This window comes from Delphinus delphis, chromosome 9 (genome assembly GCF_949987515.2).
Source record: "Delphinus delphis chromosome 9, mDelDel1.2, whole genome shotgun sequence".
Taxonomy (NCBI): Eukaryota; Metazoa; Chordata; class Mammalia; order Artiodactyla; family Delphinidae; genus Delphinus; species Delphinus delphis.
Genome location: NC_082691.1, coordinates 33,574,439 through 33,601,748, shown reverse-complemented (window position 1 = coordinate 33,601,748; position 27,310 = coordinate 33,574,439). Strand labels below are relative to the sequence as shown.

Here is a 27,310-nt window from a genome sequence, read left to right as displayed (position 1 = left end):
TTAAGATTAAATTTGTTCATAAGTAGCAAAAGCAAAGCTAGTCAATGTGATTCACTAAATAAACTTTCCATCAAACCTATTCTAGCCCAAACCTGAGATTTTAAAGCTTTGTGACCACCTAGAGGGGTGGGATAGGGAGGTTGGGAGGGAGACGCAAGAAGGAGGAGATATGGGGATATATGTATATGTATAGCTGATTCACTTTGTTATAAAGCAGAAACTAACACACACCATTGTAAAGCAATTATACACCAATAAAGATGTTTAAAAAAAAAGATTCTAAAGAAAATCTAAAAATTTTAAGTCTTTTATGAATGCTGAACTGTTATTATGTTAGAAAAAAATGTGGGTTTTATTCAGATTATGTAATTCAAGGGTACTAGCCTGTGCTCCCTGGCTATCTGTGTATAGGTTTCTAGAACCCTTTTATCAGTTAGAATTATGAAGGAAGTACAAAACAACAGTGGCTTAAACAAGGTTAAAAAAGGTATTTCTGCCACATGAGAATTCAGGAGCTAGGTCATTCAGAGCTCCTTTGTGTCACCACAGAGTTGTCATCAACCCAGTTTGCTTACATTTCACCATTTCTAGGATGGGCTTGCCATGGTCCCAAGTGGCAGTGAGGGTGGCAGCTCCCATAGCTGTGTTCCAGAAAGTAGGATGAGAGAAGGAACAAAGAAGATGACAAAGGGACCATGTTTGCTTTCTTGTAAAGATTCATTCTGCAAGTTAATACACAATACTTCTTTCAACTTATTGGTCAGACTAATTCACACTGCATTACCTAACTGCAAGAGAGGCTGGAAAAGTAAATCTATCTTGGGCAGTGTATGCCCAGCTAAAAGTCAGCAGGAAGGCACTTTAGGGCGGGCAGATAGTGGTCTCCATCACAGACCTCCTCCTCTCCCAAGTCTCCTTGTATCATCCTGGATGTTCTGTGTCACTGCCGTGGCCCTATCTTGTTGAAGCCTGTGACGTGGACAGAGGGTGATGAATGCCATCTACCTTGGTTCTCATTTGGGTTAGGTAAATGGGTCCCAGTTGCTCTTATTGCCTGGCTGCCCTTCTTGGATGAGAAAAGCACCTAAGGGATCTAGACAAGTTAACTGTTCTGTTTAGGTATTTTCATTTTTCATGCTTTGATTTTCAAGTCAAATTAAATCTGTGTTCTTAATCTTCTCCCCAAGTCAGAATTTATCCTCAAATTTTGACATGTGTATTCACAGCGAACAAAGTGCATTTGATATTGATCCTTTATTATCTTGAACATTCTAGAATATTTATGTAAATATGATCAGTAAGTGACCAAGATGTAAAGAACCTTTTCTTTAGGATGCTGCCTACCTAACCCTCTTTCATCTCAGTAGCACTGCCTCTTGAAGATGTCATAAATGTTTGGGCTCCCTGCATCCCCAGATAACCAGATTTTTGAAGCAAGAATGTAAATTTCTTTTTCTGTAAGATTTGCAGCAGAAACAAATAATGGTAATTGTGCATGTAAAATCGGCATCTGTGTGCATGCAACACTGTTATGTGTGTGTGGATGCCTGTTCTCTGTTCACAATGCTGTTTGTATATTTTCTGATACAAACACTTGATCACTTGCTTTGTAAAAATACAGTTGACCTGAAGTGTAGAATGTTAGGCAGACTCATATTTTTCTTAGGAATGCCTGATTCACATTTTCTTCTCATGTCATTTATATTATCAGAGCGTAATGAAATGGGCATTGACTTACGATTTTGGTTTTTGTTAGCAGTGAGGCTAAAATTAGGTCAGTTATATGAAGTATATAGACGGAAGTAATGTACTAACTGTAGTACTTGGGTTTTCCGTGGACTATATGTAATTCAGGGAGGGTGTTAGGTGACTTGTTGGATCATAAAATTTTGTCACTTCCATTTGGTCTCCTAGAAATGTCTTCCTTTTAAAAGCAATGTATTTTTATATCCTTCAACATTAATTCCACTTACATGGTTTCTCTTTTCTTCTTTCACAAGCTTGCCCTTTACTTGAGGTTTAGCTGTGGAGAAGTTATTTGTAATGACTGTATATTTTTGAGCCCCAGAAATTTCCTAGAAGTGGCCTAGTCATTGAGAATAGCCTAGTGATTCAGTTGGGTCAGCAGTGTATGTGGCCTGGCCAATTCTAGAACTGTATTTGGTGGTAACCCTGGATTCTGATGACAGCGATAGAGAAAGAAACGAAAATGCTCTTCTGGTCCTGGACCAAGAGAACAAATCTAGGCTTGGTTTAGACTTTTACTGAAAGGCCTCTGGGAGGCCAGATCTGAGCTCCCACCCCAAAAGGGCTAAACATATTTTGTATTATAGATGCCCACATTGTCAGATCCATTCAAATGTAGACCGGGTGTAATTTGACCGTTTTAAAGGACAAGGCAGGAAGGTGCTGTTTTGGCCTCACCTTCCTCCGCTGCCCACCATCAGTTGAAGGAGCCATCCTCCGTTTTTCCTTGTTTGCCTCACAGGACTGCCAGATTTGAGAATGGGTAAAGTACTACCCTTAAGACACAGATGGCTGTTTTTCACCTTTTAATTTTATGGCTTTGGGGGCCATAACCGTATCAGTGTAGCATACCAGGTTTCCCTCTGCATTTGCAAAAAAATCATCTTACGGATCTACTCTACAGGACATATGTTTTCCAATCTTCCATATGCTGTTCTGTTATTCCAACAGTGAGTTTTATTTTCAGCTCATTGGAAGAAGACCATTTGTCGTGGTGGTTGTATCAGTCAAGGGACAGTACAAAATTATAGTGATTCATACAAGATAATCTCTCACACGTAATTGGCAGCTCTGGTGCATGAGATCAGCCACACACCCAAGCTTGTGGTGCCTCCACCGTACCTAACTCCCAGCTTCCAAGTCGTCCAGTCATCGTCATTTGTAGCTCATAGGAAAGGGAAAAGAACGACAACCAGACCAAGCAATTTCCCTTTACGCAAGTGACGTGAAAGTTGCATACGTCACTTCTGCTCAAACTCTGTTGGCAAAAACTTGGTCATGTGGCACATCTGGCTTCAAGAGGGGCTGGGAGATTGCTTTTTGATGAGTGGCTGTGTGCCCAGATAATCAGTATTACTATGGAACCAGGAGGAATGGAGAATTGGCATTAAGTTATATTCCGCTACAGTGATGAAATTAAGATGATGGCCTTTTGTCAAACAGATTGTACAAGAACATTTTTGCAGGGGAAATTGATGTCAGGCATTATTACCACTGGCAAAATGAATTGTCTCATTTTCTAGTGAAACAGAAGAATAATTGAAGCAAAATAAAAGCATTCCTCTTAAATCAACAGACTGGCAAATGCCAGTCTTCTCTTATGCTCTCCTAGCTTAAAACTGCATGTTACCTCTGTCCTAGGTCTCCCTCAAAGTCCTCTGCAAGATGATTGAAAACTCAGACCCTTGCCCTTGGAAACCATATGGATGCATGATCAAACATTCTTTCTTTTCTCCCAGGATACACTTGAAGTGTGCTCCAAGGGGCAGGAGTTTAAAAGCATTCTCTTCTCTCTGTGCTACTTCCATGCCTGTGTTGCTGGGAGACTGAGGTTTGGCCCCCAGGGCTGGAGCCGCTGCTATCCGTTCAATTCTGGAGACCTCACCATCTGCGCCAACGTCCTCTGCAACTACTTAGAGGCAAACCCTAACGTAAGTGCCAGTGGCCAGATAACCTCTTCCGAGGAGTGTACTGAATCTGTCAGTCTTTGGGCACTATCAAAGTGGACCATAATTTCTCTTTCGAAGCTATTATTGAAATAGCTGACACTACATATGCATCCTCTGCCAAGTGTGAGGTTTTACAACAGTGGATGCTCGAACTTTATGAGATGGGTCAAGCCGGTTCTACATCAGCAGCTTAGTGCAAAAAAAAAAAAAAAAATGTCCTTCATTATGTTAACAAAAACAGTGGTTTACATGTGCATGTATGCCAGATTCATTAGGCAGGTAATGAAGCATTTGCACAAATGTAATTACATACAGCAATTCTGACAGTTCATAACATTGCATTAATAATCACTACAATTAGTTCTGATGATGGAAGCAATTTACAGCACGTCACATGTATAAATAATGGTGCATTTCCTGCATATGTCATTATTATGTATTAAGGATGCCACCTTGTTGTGACTTTTTCAGTAATGTTCCCCTTGATTTGAAGTTAAAGGTAGATGAATGATTTTATTTCATAGCTAAAATGTGTTCTACAGATGGGAACGGGAATGCTTCATCAAGAACATTTGTGTAAACTCTTATAAACTCAGTGACTGGATTTCAAGAAGGATGAATCATTTGTAAGGATATTCTGGCTTAGTCCTCATAAGGGAAACTTTTTCCATTAAGTTAAATCTGTTAAAATCGAGGTATGTTTGTCAGAACCAACCAGGCATGGTGCTTTAGGCCACACTTTCTATTAAAGGGCCTTTAAAACCATTCAACCATGTTTCTATGTATAAATGGTTCTTTTTTGTTCTTTTGGTAATTATTGTTATCAAAGTTTTCTCAAGCTTTGAAGATGGTTTGACTACTATCTGAATATGTACACTTTGTACATAACATGGGTGTGTTCTCCCAAGGAACACATTTTGAATAAGTTGTATCCAAGATAAATGGCTTTAATATGGTATGTGATGATCACTGTTCCATATCTAGCATTTTTTTAAATTTATGAAATTCACTTTGAGCATACTTTGACCATTCTAATAAATACTATTTTGTGTTGGTCTTAGCACATTTTGTTTAAAATGTTGCAGGTAGAATTGACTGTTATAATAGTTCTGGAGAGTTCTGGGTAGAAAATGAAATAGACCACTGAGGACTTTTATTCAAGTCCTTCATTACTGTCCCAGGAGGCTGAGGCCAGGAATATTATCCTGTTTCAGCTGGACCCTGTACACAGTTGAGGTAGGAATGAAGGGGAGCAAGAGAGGGGTTGACTCATGTTTCTCTCCGGCTCTCACATCCCAAGGCTCGGCAACACCAGCTGGCCGATTGAATCGTGCTATGTCCTGCTGCTTCTCCCACGGGTGTTCCAGCATCAAGACAGCTTTAGGTTTTAAACACACGCTCTTGTGTCTTAGATGTCTTGACCCAAGTCATTCACCACACATCACATCACGAAGCAAGTTAGTTAGATCTGGGAATTAGGTTGACGTGCCCACATAGTTTGGTTGTACAAGATGCCCTTTTCCGGAAGGTATATGTATAAACTGGGAAGTAGGCAGATGATAGATGATATTTCGAGTCATGAGATTAGATGAGATCATCAAGGTTACAGAGTATAACTGAGAGATCTAAAGATTACGTCTTAGGGAATGCCAACGTTTAACTGTTGTAAGAACTTTGATATTTTTCCATATGAATTTCGTAAGTCTCACCATACGGAAATTCTTGAATGTCAAGGTTGGAAGGCTTTAATTGAAAACATCATTTGGTTGTTTACATTTAAGGTTGGGGATGGGGCTATGTAACGTCTGACTTTGGTTTTACAAAGCCTAGAGGGAATAGGAAGAAAAATTGTTTTTCTGTAGCAGTACCTTTCTCCCACCCTGTGGAGTACAGTTTGGGGGACATGCCCAAGAAGACCTTTACTGAGTAACAACAAGTTCAGATTTTTATCAGGCTGTACCACTGTGCCAAGGGAAGGGTTACAAAAAAAAAAAAAAAAAGTATTTGTAAAAAAACAAAGATTTGTGGGAAGAAAATCAATTATTGAGAAGAATAGATCCCTAGCTGATTAAAATCTTGAGGGAGCTATATATCAGATAATAATGTATAGCAGGCATTAATTAAATGTGATCAGAGAAATAAAGTTAAGAGGTCTCTGTTTCCCATCCATTTCTGTTCTATGCGAGGTAGTCCATGGCATGGCTGAGAGAGCATGGTACAGTGTAGCCACTTTAATTTTTCATTCACATCAAAGTGGCTTAAAAGGAAGACGTTCATTTATTCAAATTATTCAAATTCAAATAAAGTTGTAGCCAAGTACGTTGGAATAGTTGAAGCAATTTTACTTGTTCTGTCACATCATGCAACAAATGAAGGCTATAATTAAGTTTTTACTTGAACTGCTGGGAGGCAGTATACTGCCCCCGAGGGTATAAAGGTTTCTGTCTAGAAAGGCTTCATCACAAACTGGCATGTTTTGCAAACCCAGAGGAAGCTAAAGGGTAGCAAAGAGGGGCTTCAAACCCTGCGAAGCCAAATAAAGAGGAGATACGGTGATTCCTTGAATAAAACATACTACAGTCATTAGTTACAGCACTTGGAACAGTCATGGAGGCCAGTCATGCCATAGACCGAGCCCTCAAATCAATCTGTGGCAAATGGCTTGGTTTGCCTGGACTTTTGGAAGGTGATGGAATTCTAAGTAACACCCCAAATTCAAATTGTGTAGGTTTTTCTTTCTTTTCCCTGATTTAGATCATAAAACCTGGTATAAATCAGATCATAAAAATGTCATCCCTCAGAGGTCCTAGGAACCAACACCCTCTTGTGGTTTTTAGATGAGGTTCTGAATGTGTAAACCTTAACTGCATAACATGTTCTAGGAATAATCTGGTTTGCTTTAAAATCTTCATTAAAAGCTCCGCTTCATTAAAAGCTCACTGAGTGTATTAAAACACACTGAAAATAATTCTCAGCCAATTCAATCCTGGCAATTCAGACAATTCCTGAACCTCTTTTAAATGCTCCTGTAGGTGGGGGCTTGTAGAGAGGCACTTGCTGCTGACTGACTGTTCGGAGGCAGGTGCCCCGAACCCGGAAGTGAACGTTGGCATGATTCCCCTCTCCTCTCCCGCCAGGTCCCATGGGAAGACCTCCGTTACCTCTTTGGTGAGATCATGTACGGGGGCCACATCACAGATGACTGGGATCGCAAACTGTGTCGGGTGTATTTAGAAGAATTCATGAATCCCTCTCTGGTAAGACATTTCTTAAGTCATTTCATAGAGGAGAAAGTTCTAGTAAGATTCTTTTTTAACTTTTTATTTTATATCGGAGTAGAGCTGATTGACAATGGTGTGTTCGTTTCAGGTGTACAGCCCTGTGATTCAGTTATACATACACGTTATCTGTTCTTTTCAAAATTCTTTTCCCGTTTAGGTTGTTACATCATATTGAGAGGAGTTCCCTGCGCTATACAGTAGATCCTTGTTGGTTATCCATTTTAAATATAGCGTTGTGTGCGTTCCAATCCCCTAACTATCCCTTCCGCCCACCCTTCCCCCCCGGTAACCAAAAGTCCGTTCTCTAAGTCTGTGAGTCAGTTTCTGTTTTGTAAATAAGTTCATTTGTATCCCTTTTTTTTTTTTTTTAGATTCTGCATATAAGCGATAGTTTGCTTTCTCTAAGAATTTTTTAAACTGATTTCACTATGTAAATAATTCTTGAACGTTATTGAGGATTCTTGGCCTTTTGTGAGTATATTCTGGCACACCTTCCAGGGAGTTTGGAAGTTTGTTAGAAGTGTAGGATCTTGGGCCCCATGCCAGACCCACAGAATCCGAATCTGTGTTTTAGCAAGACACCTCCCTGCCACCACCGCAGGTGGTTTCTGTGCCCACATGAAGCACCGTCCCATGCACAGACTCATTGGATCTTTGAGATAACCCCGTGAGGTACACAGCACTGACACTGTCACCCCATTTCATAGACAAAGAGACTGGGTCACGGTGATTTGCCCCAGGTCTCCCAGTTATCCCAGGCAGGGGCTCTAGCCAGATGTATTGATTTCAATTCAGCGGCTCAGATACAAGTGAACTCTATAGTTCTTTCTCTGGCACAGAAGCCATGGAGTATTCTAAATTTTGATCACTAACTCCTAACTAAATATGTGCTCAAGAAAACTGCGGTGATGTGAGAGGGCAGTTCTTCCTTCTGTGAGGAAGGGGCAGAGCTCCCTTGTACTGGAGTTTGAAGAGGCCAGGTACCCTTTTCCCATTTCTCATCTTACTAGCCCCATGTCTGTGTACACCAACACACCCACATGGTTTGTGACGGGTGCTGGGTTTTCTGGAAAAAGCACTCAGTCTTTGTCTTCCATACTGAAGTAGCTGAAAGTGGTGGCATACTTTTCTCATGTCTCTCTCCAAAGGTTTCCAGGTTCATGGCCATTGCCTGATTATTTCTTGGAAACCCAAGGCACCCTCCACCGTGCCATCTCTACTCCCACTTGGGCAAGACACCAACTGTGTTTAGAGCTGTGCCGTGTATTTTTTTTAAAAATAGTTTGAGCAACCTCCTGTTCATAATTTCTTGAGAACTTCATCTCCTAAAAGCATTATGCCTTCCTCAAGTCCATTTTGAGAAGTAATATAATCATGTATTAGAAAACATGGTGTACTGTATGTAGTCTCATATAGAACATGGAGGACAGATTATTTTTTGCTACTTTTAATAATGTTAAACAATTTGGGGACAAGGCAGGGGAAAAAAAAAGGCTTTCCTGCCACGTGACCATTATTTGTTTCTTTTGACTGTGAGTCTCCTGGTCTTTCCTTAGTTCTAATGAGTAAGGTTTCACGGGTCAGAAAGACACTTTCAATTTAGCGCAACTGGAAGTCACTCCTCAGAAGAGGTCTGGGAGTACGTTACCATAGAGATGGGAAAGATAAACAGGGTCGGGTGTGCTACCTTTACAGAGGCTGATTTCTCTGAATGATGGTGGAGGTCAAGGGGCAGAGCGACAAACTCACTCTGCTCTTCCCTCTCTGGTTCTGGCCTGAGGATGAGAGTGAATTACTGTTGCCAACCGAGACAGTCCATTAACCTTCACAAGCCTGAACTCCCATTCACATAATTGTAAAATAAATATAGATGATGCAACCTGAGGGGCATCTCTGGTGTGTGCATTAGCCCTTTAGAAATTTAGGTACCTGCCCTTCCATGCTGCTCTGGTGAGGTTTTCAGGATGGAGATGCCCATTTGCAGTCCTGCATCCTCACCAGAAAGCACTACCTTGTCAACTCACCAGAGCAAGCTAAAGCACTGACTGGTTTGGTGGCAGAAACTGCAAAATCCCAATTATTTTGTTCTATACAGATGTTTCCTGCTCATGCTGTTTACGTTATTAGGAGCTTAAGCTAACACTTCAGCATCTTGCAGGATGTCTTTTAGCCGCTTCTCACATTGGTTAACTTATTTGGCAATTAGTGTCTTTGGTTACATGGGCACGTGGTCAAACCTTGGAATGCTTTCAGTGGCTTTGTCGTGTTAGGAGGATGAATGAGTTTCTTGTTGGGTAAATGACACGGCATTTAGAGAGGGCTCCCCAACGGCAATGTGCTTTAGAGGGTTCCTGGCCAAAGTTAGGGAATTATAATTAATATTCTTCTCTCATGTAAGGTGCATACTTGGCAATGCTAAACAAGTAATACGGTAAGTTACTTTTGGAAAATAAGGTATCAGGTCACCTGAAAGCTGTCAAATATTAACAGCTTAAAAGTTGGGCTTTGAAGTAAAACAAAATGACAAAAAAGCTCGGGTTCAAATTCAGTGCTCCCTTGTGTTTGCTGTGCAATTTTAGATACATCACGGAACCTGAGCCTCTGTTTATTCATTTGTGAAATTAGGGTACACAGTAGCAGTCACTCAGCATCCTCTCCTCCTCAACCTACCCCACTCCCCAGCGCCAGGCGACCACTAATCTACTTTCTGTCTCTGTAGATTTGCCTAATCTGGACATTTCGTATAAATGGAATCACACAATATCGGGCCTTTTGTGTCTGACCTCTTTCACTTAGCATGTTTTCAAGGTTCATCCATGTTATAGCATGTATCAGTACTTCATTCCTTTTAAGGGCCAAATAGTATTCCATCGTATCGATACACTATTTTGTTTATCTGTTCATTGGTTGATGGATATTTGCGTTGTTTCCACTTCGGGGCTATTATGAATAACACTGCTTTAAATATTCATATATGTGTTTGCATGGACATACATTGCCACTTCTTTTGGGTATATACATAGAAATGAAATTATTGGATCATATGGTAACTCTATGTTTAATGTTTTGAGGAACCACCAAACTGTTTTCCAAAGTGGCTGCATCATTTTATATTCCCACTGGCAATACACGAGGGTTCCGTTCTCTCCACATCCTCGCGGTGGCTGTGAAGTGGTATCACATTGTAGTTTTGTTTTGCATTTCCCTGAAGACTAATGATGTTGAGCATCTTTTCCTGTGCTTATTAGTCATTTGTGTGTCTTCTCTGGAGACAGGTTAATTTAGAACTACTGATTCTTTGAGGCCTAACAATAACTTTATCAAACAGCCCTCCCCCAAAGGCAGGACAGGTGGCCACAGTGCAGAGAGTTAGGGTCCCATCAGCAAGAAGCAGCTTTTCATAAAAGCCTCTCAGTGGGATGGGAGAAGGCTTGGATTTAGAATCAGGATTCCCAGAGCTCCTTGAGTATGTTGACATTTTCACAGATTTCTTAAAGTAAGAGAACAGAAGTCTCTGTGTGAACTAAGCCTTGCTTATCGAGCTTTACTTGTTTGACATCATAGTAGGAACTTACAGTAGGACATTCTCAGGTTTTGTTTTTCCTTCTAGAAAATTAGGGTGTGCTTGAGGTAATCATGTCTGTTTCTAGGGCACAGGAAAGACTAAAACTAACCTTTGTAAAAAGGCTGCTATGTGCCTAGCTATTTGCATACATTGTCGTTAAATTCTCATGGCCACACTCTTTAGGTTGCTATTAGGATCCCCATTTTACTGATGAGATTGAAACTCAGATAAACTGTCATTTTTTGAAGACCACCAAACCGCTCGGGGGCGGGGGGAAACCGAACCAGATCTGTCTGGCTATAAACCTAGCCCTTCCCGTTGACTTTGCTGTTTGCCTTTGTTTTGCCCACTGCCCAACATGGGGAAGGCACTCTTCACATATTTGTAAACAGACTGCCTAATTGTCTTTCCAGAAAACATGGACCATTTGCACTCCCACCAGCATTCTATGAATATTCACTCAAATGTCCAGTCCCCAGGCATTTTGAAAAGTTCCAAGTGGTTCCACTTTTTGGTTACTTTCTTTGCTTGAAATTCTGTTTAACTTTGGCTGTATTGAAAAACAATTAACTGTGGCTCTTAAATTTTCTTTTAACTATTGAGCACTAATAGGGAAAATCAAGTCCTTGTTTGTAGGGAATACATTTTGGCTTGGAGATGTTTAGTCTAACTTCTGGTTTTAGTATTCATATTTTGTGCCCGCATTTTTATTTTGGCTAATTTATCTATCCAGTAATGGTGAGGTTAAATCCCCTTCACAGTTTTTTTTGGTCACGCTGAGTCAGGTAAAATTTTAATTTTGATTATTTTGATATATAAATGTGAAATGATAGGAAATGTGAATAAATGAATAAAACAAGCCTAGCTGATGGATACTGGTCACGAGAGAGTCTGCATTGCTCCTTCTCATGTTTATTGGGTCCAGGTCTCTGTTTCTGGCAATACGAAAGACTGGATAACTTGAAAATTCTCCCGATACAAAATAAAAATAGAAATTCTGACTTTAACATTTAAAGTGCCTTTTTGAATTCAGGAGAGCAATTTAGCATCATCCCTAAGGACATGGGCTCCCTGGGCAATCTGGGATTGCAGGTTTGAGGAGGAAGGAACGAACTGCCGCTACTCACAGATGACATGATTGTGTAGAAAATCGCGCTGATTTTGTCTCCATTGGACTGTGAGTTCCTTAAGAACTAGGTCATACGAATCTCTTATACTTCCACGGCTTACTGGGGTATACTAGGTGATCAGTTCATACGATTGAATGAATTAATGAATAGTCACTTTGTCTCCAGGTGATAGTGAGGGGACCAGATAGCATGAACATACACAATTACAGAGACAAACCCCATTTTCAGAAAATGATTTTAAAATTGTAGGCCTAAAATAGCTACATTAGGTGATGGTTTTTAAAAACTAGCATTCCCTGTACATTTAAGTGCATGTACACAGAATTCACAGCAAGAGAGGCTGGGAAAATTAAACAGAAGTGTAATGGTCCCCTGGGAACTAAAGAACAATCGGGGGAAAAAAAAATCTGAGATTACACTGAGTTAACCAGAAGAGTATAAGCGCTGGATTGACTGCGTTTATAGCTGGTCAGAGACTGAGGCCCATAAATTGTTTAGTTACATTTTGGTATTTCTGCTTGCATTGCCTTGGTTGAGAGCATTCTTCCCGGTGGAATGTCTAACCCTTCTCCCCGACCTGAATGAAGTGGATGGGTGTGATTAATGCCTGATAACTCCAGCCGCTCACTCATTAGGCAACTTTGGATTGAGCACCAGTATGTGCTAGCTAGCAGCTGCCCCAGGGTCTACAGATCTTGAGATGAGCTACACAGACTCTGCCCTGAGAAGCTCAAAGTCACGGGGAGGTAGCACTCATTTGACTTTTAGTGTATACTGCCCTATAACATGTTAGTTACACACACTCCCACGTATTTTTTAAGATAGGCACATGTAATTATGCATGTTTACAAAATCTACGTGCATAATACATAAAATAGTTTGAAGTAGTACTGCAGAAAGTACTATTAAGTCATACTAAAATGAGTTCAGAATTAAGATTAAAATCAAACATATGCCCAGGCAAGTTACTCTGAACCTCAATTTCTCACTGCGAAATGGGGATATCTGGGAGAATCAATGACTTCAAGCATGCAACAGGGTGACCAATACACAGTAGATGGCTCAGCACCTGTCCGTTCCCTTTGTGTGCATGTATCGTGTTACCCCAAGCAAACCGCAAACCAGGTCTTCTTAAGGATGGGATTCATGTGTGTTCCTTGGACTCCTCCCCAGAGGTCAGCGTGGTACCATACACAGAGCAGAGTGATTGATTACAAGAGGGTCAAGAGATATTTTAGAGAGCTCGCTATCGATCCAGCATTGTGCTGGGACCATCTTACCGGAGTGTTCTCAAGGTGTTTGGGAAATGAAGATTGATGTCCACTTAGATTTGGAATAACTGACTTTTCCTTTGTGGTTGAAGGTTGATGGTGAACTGATGCTGGCACCAGGATTTGCTGCCCCACCCAATCTGGATTATTCAGGCTACCACCAGTATATAGAAGAGATGCTTCCTCCGGAAAGCCCAGCACTGTATGGCCTCCACCCAGATGCTGAAATAGAATTCCTGACAGTCACATCCAACACTCTCTTCAGAGCTTTGCTGGAGATGCAGCCCAGGAATGCACTCAGCGGTGAAGAGCTGGGACAGTCCACAGAAGACAAGGTAGAGGGTCATTCTTTCTTTTCTATTGAGTTATACTGTATATACAGTAAAGTACACTAATCCTAAGTGCACAGCTAATGAAGTTTTTACCTTTGTGTGCACATAACCACCACCTGGATCAAAGTACAGAACATTTCCAGCACTCCAAAAGGATAGCCCTGCCCCTTACTGATCAGTACCCTCTGCACCCCAGACCAAAGGTACCCACCCTCCTTACCTGTCGCCACAGACTAGATGGAGTAGATTTCCCAGTGTTTAAACTTCAAATACATGCAGCCTTACAGGATGTACTAATTTATGTCTGGCTCCTTTCACTCCACATTTCATTGTGAGATTCATCCATGCCGCTGCATGAACCAATGGTTCATTTCTGTTTAGTATTTTACTATGTAATTCTTTATTTATATATATAAAATTCTTAATTTGCTCCTTCTATAGGGGATGGGTGTTCGGGTTCTTTCTAGCTTTTCATTACAATGACCATCACAGCCGTGCACATTCTTGTATAGTCTTTTGTCAGCATACAAAGGTTAACTCCCAAAGCTATCTGCTCATAATACTCATTCCTGTATACCCAGAAGTGGAATTGTTGGATCAAAGGGTATAATGTTCAGCTTTAGTAGATACTCCCAGTTTTCCAAAGTGGTACAACCACTCCTACACACTTCCACCCACCAGCAGTGTGTATGAGTTCCAGTTGCTCCTGCTTCTTGGGGTCTTGTTAGGAGTCATGGTATTTCTTTGTGGTTTTAACTTTGCACTCCTCAGTTAAGGAATAATACTGAACATTTTTTCATACGCTTATGGCCGTTTGGATACACTTTCGTGTGAAGTACCTGTTCCACTTGCTTGCCCAATTTCTAATTGGGTTGTCAATCTTTTTCTTACTGATTTGTAAGAACTCTTTTATTTCAGATGTGTGTCCTTTGTTAGGTGTATGTATTGCAAATTTCTTCTCCACATGTGTGGCTTGCCTTTCATTCAGTGTGTTTTTGGCTCTGTCATTTTGTTACAGTGTCTTTTTTCACCTTTTCTTGGGAGATTGGCATTATCCTTCTTTTGAAGGTTCTTATTACCGTAGAATGATGGGGATGAGAAATGGACATCAAATAATTTTTTTTACCTTTGGATTAAAATCTTACTTCTCATTAATGTAAAACCTGAAGAGCTTATTTTTCCCTCAATAAATTAGCCTCTGTTTCTCTCAGAATTATCAATCAAGGATTCAGTGTGTGGAAACACAATAAACATCAGGTCTAATTATAGTGAGGTCCCATTCATTGAGACACTTGTTTGTAATTTAGAAGCTTTAGAATTTGTTACAGCACGTTTTATCCTATATACTAACATCTTCCCTATATGAATTTAGATTTTTAAAAAGATGAACGTATTTAAAAATCCATCCATTTGGGAAGATCTATAGTGTTAATAGATGCAGAGAGGTGGATGAGGTCTTCATCTGGTTCTGGGGCTTCAATCTCTCCAGGGAGGCAGCTGATCATTACACCAGAAAATGCAAAGCAAATGAGGTAAAGATGCCTCAGCATCTCCTACAAGCAGACTGGTTGTACCAACCACCATCTACTAGGTGTTTATATACTAGGCACTATAGAAAGTGCTTTACAAATATGCCAATTTAATCTGCAACAGCTCTGAGTAGTATCGGAATCTCTTTTGGAGATAAGCTTAGGTGACTTCCCAAAGCCAGACAGCTAGAAAGGGCCAGGGAAGGAAACCAGATTGTAGCTGAGTCCCAAAGCCTTTCTTTGACCTAAGTTCTCTACAGCGCTGTGTTTCATACTCTGTACTGCTGCTGTAAATAAGCTCAAGATTTCAGGATCTGACAAATGACCTGCCAGGGTGCTAATAAAGCAATCTGCACGCATCCCGTCAGAGCCACAGGCAGTAATGCGAGAAATAAATGAAAGAGGGAAAGCTGCCTGAGGCTGAAGACAGGCAGTATCTTCCGACCTTTTGTCCTTCTTAGGTATTTGTTGGTTTTCCCAGCTCTGTAAAACTGCATCGTTGGAATAAATATCCACATCAGAGCACTATGTACATATGCACGTCTTCAGTGAACAAATCCTTCATTTCTTTAGGGCAACAGCTACAAAAGATAGAGGCTTCCTTGTTGTTGGAAATATTGATCCAAATTGCCCCCCAAATTTTAGGATGTGTCAGTTGCAAGGGCAGCATCGCAGAGTCACCAGAATTAACTCAAGTGTAAAGGGCATCTTTGGTTCATGTGACTTTTCAAATAACTTTTCTAAAATAGCAGATTGCAAAATGGCCTACCCAGATATTGGGGTTCTCCATCCTCTGATCATGTCTTTACAAAGAAATGAAATGTAGTCGATGAGAGAGAGTTCTTATGTTCCCTAAATGCTAACAGTAAATAAACTACAAATAGTAGCACCTCCCTGACGAGACTGTGGGATGTCAAGGAGGGGAGGGCTGCACCGATTGAGGGAGTTGGCGGTGCCACTCTGCCCCCCTCCTGGGAGTTAGTAGGCATCTTTTAAACTCATGAGCAAGCATCTTTGGGAGTTGTATGATACAGTCTTAGACTTAAAAAAAAAAAAAAAAAAAAAGAGGCTATATAGTCACCATGACCAAAAATGAAATAGAAAGGAGCTAAATCTTTGTGTTTGTTAATGATTTAAGGTTAAGAATGTCTTGGATGACATTTTGGAGAAACTTCCAGAAGAGTTCAACATGGCAGAGATAATGCACAAAAACCCAGACAGAAGCCCCTATGTCCTTGTCTGCTTCCAAGAATGTGAGAGGATGAATATTCTCCTTCGGGAAATCCGGGTGTCACTTCAACAATTAGACCTTGGATTGAAGGTAAGTTTAAATGTGAGACTAGAGCAGCCTTCTTCACATTAAACGATACTCACTATGTGGCCTTTTTTCTCCCTGCAAGGGGGAGCTGACGCTGTGTCCTGACATGGAAGCCCAGCAGTCTGCGCTGAGTCACGATGCAGTACCAGAAAGCTGGAGCAAACTGGCGTACCCGTCTACTTACGGCCTGGCCCTGTGGTAAGTGCCCCACCCCTGCTGCTGCCAGCCATCACCAGCCTCACGGCTGGTTTGGTGCTCGGAATTATGCCTCATAGGAACCATGAAAAATGTACTTTGTGATTGTATTCAGCCATAACTGTGCAAACCACCACCAGTTTCACTTGAGTGAAAGGCAAAAATCAATTAGAGGTCAGGCTCAGAGCAAGATTCGAATTCTGCTTCTCACTGAACAGCTATCTGATCTAGGACAAAATACCTGACCTCTGTGTTTCAGTTTTTCATCTGAAAAATGTGGAGAACAGAATTCCCTCCCTGAATGGATCAGATTTAAATGGCCACGGGAGGCACCCTTAAGTTTACCCTCACATCATGTTATACCCTTATTTTCGAAGCCAGTGATTACTCATGCCATTTCACAGCGAACTCCTAAAGTGGTACGCGGTAAACCAGACTGCCTTCAATTTGGGGGTGTGACCGCAGTGACGTGCCACAAAGCCAGGGACAGAAATTCACAGCTCCCTGAAAGCCAGTGTTGTCTCCAACCACAACTTGGCCTTGGTAGTCAGCACCAGAAGTTTCACAAGGCTGGCTCTATTCTTGGCTTTTCCACATGGACATTCTTTCTTTCTTCTCACCTTCCTAAATTTTTCTTCCACGAACCAGAATGCTACGCTCATCCTTAAACTGGAAGGTCCCATTAGAATTCCAAGTGACCGCACGTTGGAACTGCCCCCGCCAGGCACGCAGGGGTTTGCTGGGGGTGGGGGGGTGCAGGGTGTGTGTGTGCAAACCCAGCGAAGGTGCCCTGTGGAAACGCCACAGATGGCAGCAAAGCATCACAGCAGGGAAGAGTGAGCAAAGCCTCTCAATGGACTTCTGTTAATGCTATGAATATCTAAACTCAGATTTTATATTTCCAATCAAAAAAAGGATTTATATTTACACTTAAATTTTATAGCAATAACTTTAGACTTATCTCCACCGTCTTATTTTGTGCTTCCTAAATTCTATATTTTTCTTAGCTGCTGCTTTTCCAAACTTTTCTGACTTCTGTTGGTTTAAGTTTTCTTTATCCCATGTTTATCCCTGTACAGTTCCTATTATTTTAGGAAGACTCTTGATGTTGCAACGTAAACACTTTCGTTGTTTCTAACGCAACGTAAAGTCAATACTTTTTCCTTTAGACGTTTTAAGCTCCTCCTGATCTGGAACTGTAGTTCAACTTTAGTTTAATCCACAGTACTTTTGTTTTGTTTACAGTCGGCGATTATTATTATTTTTTTTTTGCGGTATGCGGGCCTCTCACCGTTGTGGCCTCTCCCGTTGCGGAGCACAGGCTCCAGACGCACAGGCTCAGTGACCATGGCTCACGGGCCCAGCTGCTCCACGGCATGTGGGATCTTCCCGGACCGGGGCACGAACCCGTGTCCCCTGCATCAGCAGGCAGACTGTCAACCACTGCGCCACCGGGGAAGCCCCAGTCGGCGATTATTTTTGCTTAGTAACACGTATAGATTTCTTTGTTCATTGTTGCTTTTTTTTTCTTTTCTGTACTTTGATTTCCAAATAAGCTCTCCTACTCCAAATGATGTGGGTAGAACTGGTATTAATATCTCCACTTGACAGACGACTGAGACAGATTTCATGTTTCTCCCAAGACAATCCAAGTATTAATTCTTCTATATAAGTGATTTATAGATAAGTAATTTGTATACATGACAAATAGAGAAGGAAAACCATTTAAACTTTTGTCATGAGATTCTTCAAGACTTATTTTTGCTGTTGACAGACTGTCCCTTGGGAATGTTTTTAGGATGCTTTTGTCCAGGTCATTTGCAAAGATGGCCTGTGGTGAATTTGACGTATGTTTGAGAAAACGCAGTTATAAAACTCTTGTGGTATGGAATATAGATCATTCAGAAAAATGATGTTAAAAGTATACAACATTATATTTGACCTGTGTCACCTGTAGAGAGTTGCCATAGTTCAGCTACTGCGCACTTGCAAAAATCACGTCAGATGACTTATTTTAAAGCCCAGTCACCTATGTTTTTTTTTCCTCACCACAAAGAGCATATCCAGAGACCATGCCATCAGCCATAGATACGGTAAGAATTGCCCTGCTGCATTATATTCACCAAAGCGATGTTCCCTGAGAGATGTTTGCAAAACTTCTGTATTTCTGTTGTATCTTTCTTTTCTTTCTCATCTTTTACGCCTTTGGCGTAAAATAATCCTAAAATAAAAGTGAGCCCCTTTCCAGTTGGCATAAATTCAGGAAGTAAAGTTCAGGCCACATTGGGGCCACGTGGTCAGCACTGAAAAAGGCAACGAGGAAAGGAAAGAAACTGGGCTTGAGGTTCTCTGAGCTGCTGAATCAAGCATGACTTGAGTCAGATTTTCTCTGGAACCTTCAGTTATAGAATGGCAAAAATGCCACTCATCACTGAAACAACAAGCAGCGGCAGCATAGATGCTGTGCACACCTCACCTGGGGCTCCTCTGTCCTGGATCCCCTCTTCATTGCCCTAAAGGAGGAAGTACACGGCAGGCTTCCAGTGTACGTGGTGGGGAGTAGATGGTATTGTGTCTGAATTCTCTTTACTGCCCTCTCACTCGATTAATGGTCTACCTGTATGTAGAATTCTAGATACGATTATTTTCTCTCAGAACTTCAGTGTTGTAACTGCATTGTCTTCTGGCGTTTATTGCGGCTAGTGAGTCTGTTCATAAATACCTGTCATTCCTTCACAACTAAGTTACTGTCTCTGGGAGGCTTTTAAGAATTTTCTTCTCTTGACCCTTAATGTATTAATATTGTGTCATCAATGCTCTGTAATTTTTACTGCTGTATTTAGGTATGGTCTTTTAAAAATGCATCTTACTTGGTACTGTGTGCTGTTACAAATGGGAGGCCACAGGTGTTTCCACCCTGTAAAATTCTTAGGCTTTCTTTCTCCAAATATTGCCCTTGCCATTCTCTTCACCTGCCTGAACTCGCATTATGTTCCATCTGTGTGTCCCCCCGTGTGTTCCGGGTGAGTCTGTCAGTTCTGGCTGATCTTCATTGTATCTTCAATTGTCTCCTGTTCTCTTGCCTACTGTTCCTCCCCTGAACTTTTAGTTTCATGTTGCTTATTTTGAGGGGAGGGGAAAGTACCTGACCTAGATTTTCAATTTATTTTTCTTAACATCTTTATTGGAGTATAATTGCTTTACAATAGTGTGTTAGTTTCTGCTTTACAACAAAATGAATCAGTTATATATATACATATGTTCCCATCTCTCTTCCCTCTTGCGTCTCCCTCCCTCCCTATCCCACCCCTCTAGGTGGTCACAAAGCACCGAGCTGATCTCCCTGTGCTATGCGCTATGCGGCTGCTTCCCACTAGCTATCTAGTTTACGTTTGGTAGTGTATATATGTCCATGCCTCTCTCTCGCTTTGTCACAGCTTACCCTTCCCCCTCCCCGTATCCTCAAGTCCATTCTCTGGTAGGTATGTGTCTTTATTCCTGTCTTACCCCTAGGTTCTTCATGACATTTTTTTTCTTAAATTCTATATGTGTTAGCATACGGTATTTGTCTCTCTCCCTCTTACTTACTTCACCCTGTATGACCAACTCTAGCTCTATCCACCTCATTACAAATAGCTCAATTTCGTTTCTTTTTATGGCTGAGTAATATTCCATTGTATATATGTGCCACATCTTCTTTATCCATTCATCTGATGATGGACACTTAGGTTGTTTCCATCTCCAGGCTATTGTAAATAGAGCTGCAGTGAACATTTTGGTACATGAGTCTTTTTGAATTATGGTTTTCTCAGGGTATATGCCCAGTAGTGGGATTGCTGGGATATATGGTAGTTCTATTTGTAGTTTTTTAAGGAACCTCCATACTGTTCTCCACAGTGGCTGATTCAGTTTACATTCCCACCAAGAGTGCAAGAGGGTTCCCTTTTCACCACAGCCTCTCCAGCATTTATTGTTTCTAGATTTTTTGATGATGGCCATTCTGACTGGTGTGAGATGATATCTCATTGTAGTTTTGATTTGCATTTCTCTAATGATTAATGATGTTGAGCATTCTTTCATGTGTTTGTTGGCAGACTGTATATCTTCTTTGGAGAAATGTCTATTTAGGTCTTCTGCCCATTTTTGGATTGGGTTGTTTGTTTTTTTGTTATTAAGCTGCATGAGCTGCTTATAAATTTTGGAGATTAATCCTTTGCCTGACCTAGTTTTGTAATTTTGTTTTTATGACTGCCACCCTTTTTCTTTCTCAAGTTTAAACAAGTGTGTTAAAAGTCTTGATTTCAGATTCCTCTTACTTTATTTTTTGGGTTCTCTATACCTTCCTGTTTATTGGATTTGCGAGTGGTTTTCCATGCCATATAATCAGTTGTCTTCATACTCAAATACAGTTTGGCTGGTTATAAAAGTGATTTAGCCCATTCGTTGTCAGAGGACTTTGTAGGCCTCGTTCTATTCTGCTTAAATGCTGCTGTGGAGGTGTCTGAAGCTAACATAATTTTTTCCCCTTTATATAAAGTCTTTGTATTTTTTCTTGGCTGTCCAGAGGATTCTCTGTCTCCAGTCCACATTAAGATATATCTTAGTGTTGATTATTATGTGTCATATTTTCTTGCAACATATGTCCCTGATTATAATGATTCAAATTTGTAACTTAGGAAAACTCACATTTTCTAGAACTGTATTACTAAACGTGTGCTGTTTCATTCAGCATTCGTCCTATTTCTACTCTAACTCTTTAACTCCTTTTTTCCATTTCCTTTTGCTTTTTTTTTTTTTTTTTTTACTATTCTGCCTTATGCTGCTTACTTTGTGCTTTCATTTCTGTAATTCTTTTCTGAGATTTTTTCCAACTTAATTTCCTCACTTTTTCTTACCTTATCTGTTTAATGCATAATCTTGTTATACAATCACTCATTTTTAGAAAAACTTGTTGCTGCAGTGTTTACCCTCTTGTGACAACATTTTATCCTTGCTTTTCCTGTTCGTTGCCTTTCTTCTTTGTGGGATCTATCATGGAGTATATTTTCCCTAAAACCAGCTGTTTGAAAGAATTTAATATGGGGCAAGGCCCAGGGCCATGTTCTAACCTGGCAGGAATTTTCCTTGTGACCCAAGTTTAAAAAGCCTTTCCTCCTTCACGGCCCAATCTCAGACAGACGTTTCCTCCAAGTGGTGGTCTGTCGGGATGATTTCTCACTCAACCCTGCTTCCTTGGCAACTGTGAACGAAACAAGGTCCCAGGAAGTGTCAGTGCTACCTGCTGTGGCCCTCACCCTGGAGAACTGCTTTGCTGCCTTTTTCCCTGGGCTCTTTGCTCTGTGCTCCATTCCCCTACTGTTTTTAGCAGTCCTTCAACCTACATTTCAGTATCTCCTCATTTTATGAAAGTTCATTTTTCCTTAGCTTCTGTGAGCTGGCTTCCTCACAGGTAAATTTTAGATACTTCCTACCTGGCCTAATAGCTGTGCCCACGGGATGAGAGAACCTGTGTAAAAACAGCAGTTTCTCACACCACAGGCTTTGGATGGATGGAAGATGGTTGGTTCCCTTAGTAGCATTTCCTTTCCTGCTTTCAGGTAATTACTGCACGTGGGAAGGCTAATGTCACGTTTTACTGCCCCTGCCTTTCCTGGCAACCTTCCCCTCGCCATCCTTAGACACACGGTGGGGTGCTCTTTCCCTTGTGTCCCTGTGTACCTCCGTGTTGGCATCTGTCAGCCCGGATCATACACAGATCACTGGGCGGATCTAAATAAAATAGTGGTTGCATAAACGGAGGCAAATTTTTCGGTCACGTTTCCCAGTGTTTCTTGTCCCCAATCTCAACGGGACATATAATCTAGCCCTTTAAAGGGACAGTGTTCTGCAAATCGTCAGCTAACGATTTCACTGGTTATCAGTTGTGGACCTCTCTACCACCACTCTTCACCCCACGGACTCTAATCTTACTGAAAAACTTTATTACCAAAAAGCAAGTCTGTGTCTTCTTACCTTCTACTCACCAGGTTTAATGACCTCCTCTTGCGATGTCGGGAACTGGATACCTGGACACAAGATCTCGCCCTTCCGGCTGTGGTGTGGCTTTCTGGCTTCTTCAACCCTCAGTCCTTCTTAACCGGTAAGGGCTGGGGCAGGGCGGCCCCTGATGCTGACAGAGTCACACCCCCTAGCAGAACCCCAGCCACTCCCCCTGCCCTGGCCACTACAGAGGAAACAAAACGCCCGGCAGGACAGGAGCAGCTGAGAGAGGTGGGATGGGGTTCACCCCGGTAAACGTTTCCCGTCACGGGCGGCCCGGTCTCTCACATCGGTTCCACTCTGGCACGGCAGAGCACAAGCCAAATGGGTATAGCCGTGCCAGTGAAACTCCGTCCACCAAAGCAGGGAGGTGGTCCTGCTCTAGTGCAGCCACGTGGAACGCCCAAGAACACGCCTCACTCAGGGAGATGCTCAGCTTAGACGGGTGGCTCCCGGGACCCTTCTGTCTGTGGCTTTATCCTACTCCATTTCTGTCCGTCCTCCTCCCAAAGCAATCATGCAGACCACGGCTCGAAGAAACGAGTGGCCGCTGGATAAAATGTGCTTGACTGTTGAGGTTACCAAAAAAACGAAGGAGGATTATGGGCACCCCCCCAGGGAAGGCGCATACCTCCACGGGCTCCTCATGGAAGGTAAGATGTCCCAAAGAGTGAACCTTTCTCACTCAGCTTCAAGTTGGTATTTGTCCTTTGTTTATTCCATTGCTCAGCACGCACTCACACTGGTGGTTATTTACTTCGTTTCCGGCTTTCGAACAATTTAAATGCTAAGATAGGTAGATGGGATGTGTGTCCAATGTGAGCCAAGTTTTAAGGCCATGGCTATCAAAGACCTATACACTGAATTTACTTTGCTTTTGAACTGTTTAACTTCACCCTTGTGGTAAAATACCATCTCTCTAAGCCTGTAAGATGCCAATGCATATTGTGAATCTCTGGGCAAAGGGGTAGAATATGCAGTAGCTTCCAAGTTTATTCACCCATGCATTTATCTTATCTTGTAGACCGCTTCCTCTTACCTTAAAGGGCACTTGGAGAAATGCTTTCCAAGTCTCTGCCAAGATGCTCCTTTTTCACTTTCAACATCTGAACACGTGTGGCATGTGCTTTAAAGGCGGGGTAGGTGGTATAAACAACAAGTGACCTGAACTTAGACGAAGAAAAGAATGTGCAGTGGGGAGGGAATGTGGTGAGTTGGACACGTCTTATACTGACCATAAGCATATGCAGATGCACTTCTTTAAAGGAAGGACAAACTAGTTTGCTTTACTGCATCTGTGATTCTCTCTCACGGAATCTGTTTTCATGTAGGTAAGGTTTACACCTTTTAAATTCAGATCATTTAGTTTACTGTTCACAGGAGAGAGTTCAGGCATTAGCACAGGAGCAAGAAGAGTCTGTGCTTACAGTGTATGCGTGGCCCCTGGGCAGCAAGTACCCTCATCTCCCTCCCATCTCAGTCATGGGCCAGCTCGCTAAGGAAGCCACTGATGAGGAGTGAAGTGACAAAACCGGAACGTTTATTGCCTACAACAAATAGAGGCTCAGTACCAACATACAGCACGGTTGTAACCCTTGGGTTTATGCTGTAGGTGCCAGATGGGACAGCCAGTCAGGAGCCATCATGGACGCCTACCTCAAGGAGTTAAGGTCTGCAATGCCAGTCATCTTTGCAAAAGCCATACCCGCGGACAGACAGGAAACCCAACACACCTACGAGTGCCCTGTGTACAAAACCAAAACGAGGGGCCCCAACCGTGTCTGGACCTTCAGGTTGAAGAGCAAAGAAAAGGCGGCCAAATGGGTCCTGGCAGGCGTGGCCCTCCTGCTGGAGGCGTAACAACGGCCCTTGCAGAGGGGCTTCTATTCCTCCCACCGGAGCACCGCGGAGATGTCCTTGTTCCCGCACGGTCGTTTATCCTACTGAGAGGCATAAAACAGAGTCCAGCTTATGTACCTTTTAAGTAACTAACTTAGCATTCGTTGTTTTTAAACAAACACCATCTTTGAAAAGTAAAGAAGGGGGACAAAAAGAAGCAAATGTAGAAAAAAAGATGGGAACCCTACTGAAAATGTTCATTTTTAGCTCTCCCCAGCCTTCCTGCAACACAAAAAAGAGTACAGTATAGATCACATTTTCATCAACATTCCACTGAACCTCCAAAACAAACAATATGGTTGGAAGTCTGCTCCCGGTCCATACACGCGGGAGCCTAGTTCTTGTAGATAAACAAAAAGTATTAGCCTTTATATTCTCTTAAAATATAGAAGCCACTGGCCCCAGGCAGCTGCTCCTCCTGGCCAGCAGCCCTCCAGTGTCCAGAATGTGACTGACAGTCCACTTTTTGTTCAAGTGTTAACAAAAATAAAACTCAAGATCTACAGGTAATTGCACCTTCTAATTTAGGGGAACATTTTCAATATAAATTTCCAATGACCCAGAGCAGCTTAAACTATGGTCACTTATGATAAGGTAAACTTAAAGGGGACGTAACCCGTCACAAGCTGGCCTCCAGGGACTGGTTTGGGAGGTAAAAGATCAAGGCAACAAAGGCAAGAGCTGCTTACACGATGTTTTCTCTGGGGTAACTCTACCCCCCCATCTAAACTATGTTTTTTAAATCAGCTGCAGATGCTTTTAACAATTCAATCTATAAACAGGCCTGCGTATACATGTATGTCGATTCCTCTCTCGTCTTCCTGAGAAATCTTTTGAAGTATATAAACAAACAATCTTTAAAAAAAAATAGTATTTAGATCTACAAAGAATTTCTGTATACAAACACAACCATAAGAAATCTTAGGCACAAATGGCATGTCTTGTCGGAGTCCTCCATGGTGAGCTGGCTGGTTCTTCTCTTAGTTGTCTTTTACCAGCTGCTTTTGTAAGCTGAGAAAAAATGGGACGCATTAGTGGGACGGAGGCACGAGCACAGCGGCATCCTAGGTTAGAGGCTCAACCATCCCCTGGAGTACCAAGCCCGAACCGGCTCTCCTGTCACCAGCTCAGGCCCAACTCCTCACGCACACACAGTGGTGCAGGCCGGCCCCCAGGGCCACTCGCCTGACTCCTGCGTCCCTACAAGCAGCCTCCTCGTCCGAGCGCACGGGACCCAAGCCTCCCCTCTCCTTAGGGCTGCCTTGGGCCTTCACAGCTTTCCCTCAGCCTGCCTTGTAGACTCTTTACTGTTGGAGGCAGTCAGGGGGAAATTCTAGCAAAGGAGGGAACTTCCCGATAGGGAAAATACCAGTCCCAAGCTTGCCCAATGCAAAGAGACACAGGACGACTGGCACTCGATGTGGTTTCTAAGAAGCAACTGAAACAAGGCAACCCTGTACCTGCCTAGAGGGTCTCCCCGGCTGCACCCGGGCATTACAACCTCTGTTTTTGATTTGTGAGGCTTACCTCTCCAGATATTCCTTAACGTTATTATAACCGTAAAACTTGGCCAGATGAATGAGGATGCCTGTGGCACAGCGACCATCACGCTTCCGACAGTAACTGCAATTGCAGATGCCCCGGCAGGGAGGACACACCCAACCCTAGGGAAGCAATGGCAGCAGGAATGCCCCCGTTATCAACAGGCTCTCCCCGCAAGATGAGCTTCTGATTGAGCCTGGATCACTCAGCCTCTCCACCAATCTTTAATCACGTGAGACTCTTCAGATAATCCTTCACCCTGTGACAGGTACTAATGTCTCCTTCCCCTGGCATGTTTCAAAAAGGTCCAGAAAGGTTGATCACCCCAGATCACGCATGCAGAAACACTGAAGCGTGTTGGTTTTAAACAGGACCAGGTGCATAGTTAGTAGACGTATGTTCAAAAAGTTTTGGAGAATTTCAGGTATCAGAGCAAGTGCAGGGCCCCTTACAACTTCACAGGTCACACGCCCAGGAGGTCGGCCCTGCTTCTGAGAGCATAGGGATTCTCAAATCACTCAACCTGAGTAGCAGTTTACATTCACCTGCAAACTCGGGACAGTCTATTTACCCCCATGACTGCTGCATAAGAGGTCTTGCAGCAGTTAAGAGCACAGACTCTGGAGCCAGACTGCCCAGGTTCAAGGGCATACACACTAACCATCATACTATGTATTATCTCATTTTACAGAAAGAACCAAAGTGTTGGGAGGCTAAAAGAATAACAACTGAAATAAACTGCACTAACAGACGTGAAATCTCAGAGCAGTGCAGGTGCGCACAGAAAGCACCCTACACCACGGTATACCCACCCGCTGGGCCTGGCCCCGGCAAATCCAAGGTAAAGGACGCTGCTGGAGGAAAGGGACACAGGCTCGCCTGTACAAACCCTAACTCTAAGAAAGCTTGCCTCTGACCCTGGAAAGCGAAACGCACTCTCTTCTCCAGTCCTATCTAGGGCAGGAAACTCTACTTTTCATTGCTGCCAGTCTCAAGAGGCAGAATGAAAAGGAGGGTGGTGAGGGGGGTCTACAAAACCCAGAGCTCTGCAGCTGCAGGTACCCGATAGAGGGCCCAGGAGCCCCGTCCTCAGCTTGCTCCCCTCACTGATACAACTCAGGCCGAGGCGAGCACCGTGCCTACCGGGTCCAGCAGCGCCGATCGCACGTCCTCCCCGTAGCGATTCCGCAGGCAAGGCCCACAAAACTGTCCTCGCACCCCGCCGCAGCTCTGGTTCCGACACACCGTCTTGGTGTCAATGGTTTTCTGCCGACACTGGTGGCAAGTGTTACCCTGAGGCGGAAGGCGGTGGGTGGTGAACATGGGATTTGGAGGGGGAGGCCCATGAGGCCACACGGATATCCTAAGTGCACAAAGCAGCCCTGCCTCTCCCCCAGAATCGAGCAGTGCTGTTTCTCTGGTACAAACACTGGCACTCTCTGGCAGCCTGTAAGCACTTTTAGTTCTGGGGCCAGAGAAGCCTCTTAGGGCAGATGAGACTGAGCCGGGAACCT

The 27,310-nt window shown here is 42.7% G+C and overlaps 2 protein-coding genes across 2 annotated transcripts in view; one reads left to right on the top strand and one right to left on the bottom strand.

The window, feature by feature from the left end:
- The window catches only part of DNAH11 (dynein axonemal heavy chain 11), a 313,588-nt gene extending 289,373 nt beyond the window's left edge, over positions 1-24,215 (top strand). Inside the window, 8 exon segments of the mRNA XM_060020402.1 lie at positions 3,486-3,677; positions 6,833-6,952; positions 13,035-13,277; positions 15,942-16,124; positions 16,204-16,319; positions 22,343-22,455; positions 22,868-23,008; positions 23,968-24,215. Coding sequence (XP_059876385.1) covers positions 3,486-3,677; positions 6,833-6,952; positions 13,035-13,277; positions 15,942-16,124; positions 16,204-16,319; positions 22,343-22,455; positions 22,868-23,008; positions 23,968-24,215 — 1,356 coding nt within the window.
- The window catches only part of CDCA7L (cell division cycle associated 7 like), a 52,382-nt gene continuing 48,945 nt past the window's right edge, over positions 23,874-27,310 (bottom strand). Inside the window, exons 8-10 of the mRNA XM_060020400.1 lie at positions 26,940-27,089; positions 25,782-25,918; positions 23,874-25,265 (exon numbers count right to left, since the gene is read on the bottom strand). Of these exons, the coding sequence (XP_059876383.1) occupies positions 25,235-25,265; positions 25,782-25,918; positions 26,940-27,089 (318 nt within the window). The 3' untranslated portion in view covers positions 23,874-25,234. The remainder of the gene's footprint in view (positions 25,266-25,781; positions 25,919-26,939; positions 27,090-27,310) is intronic.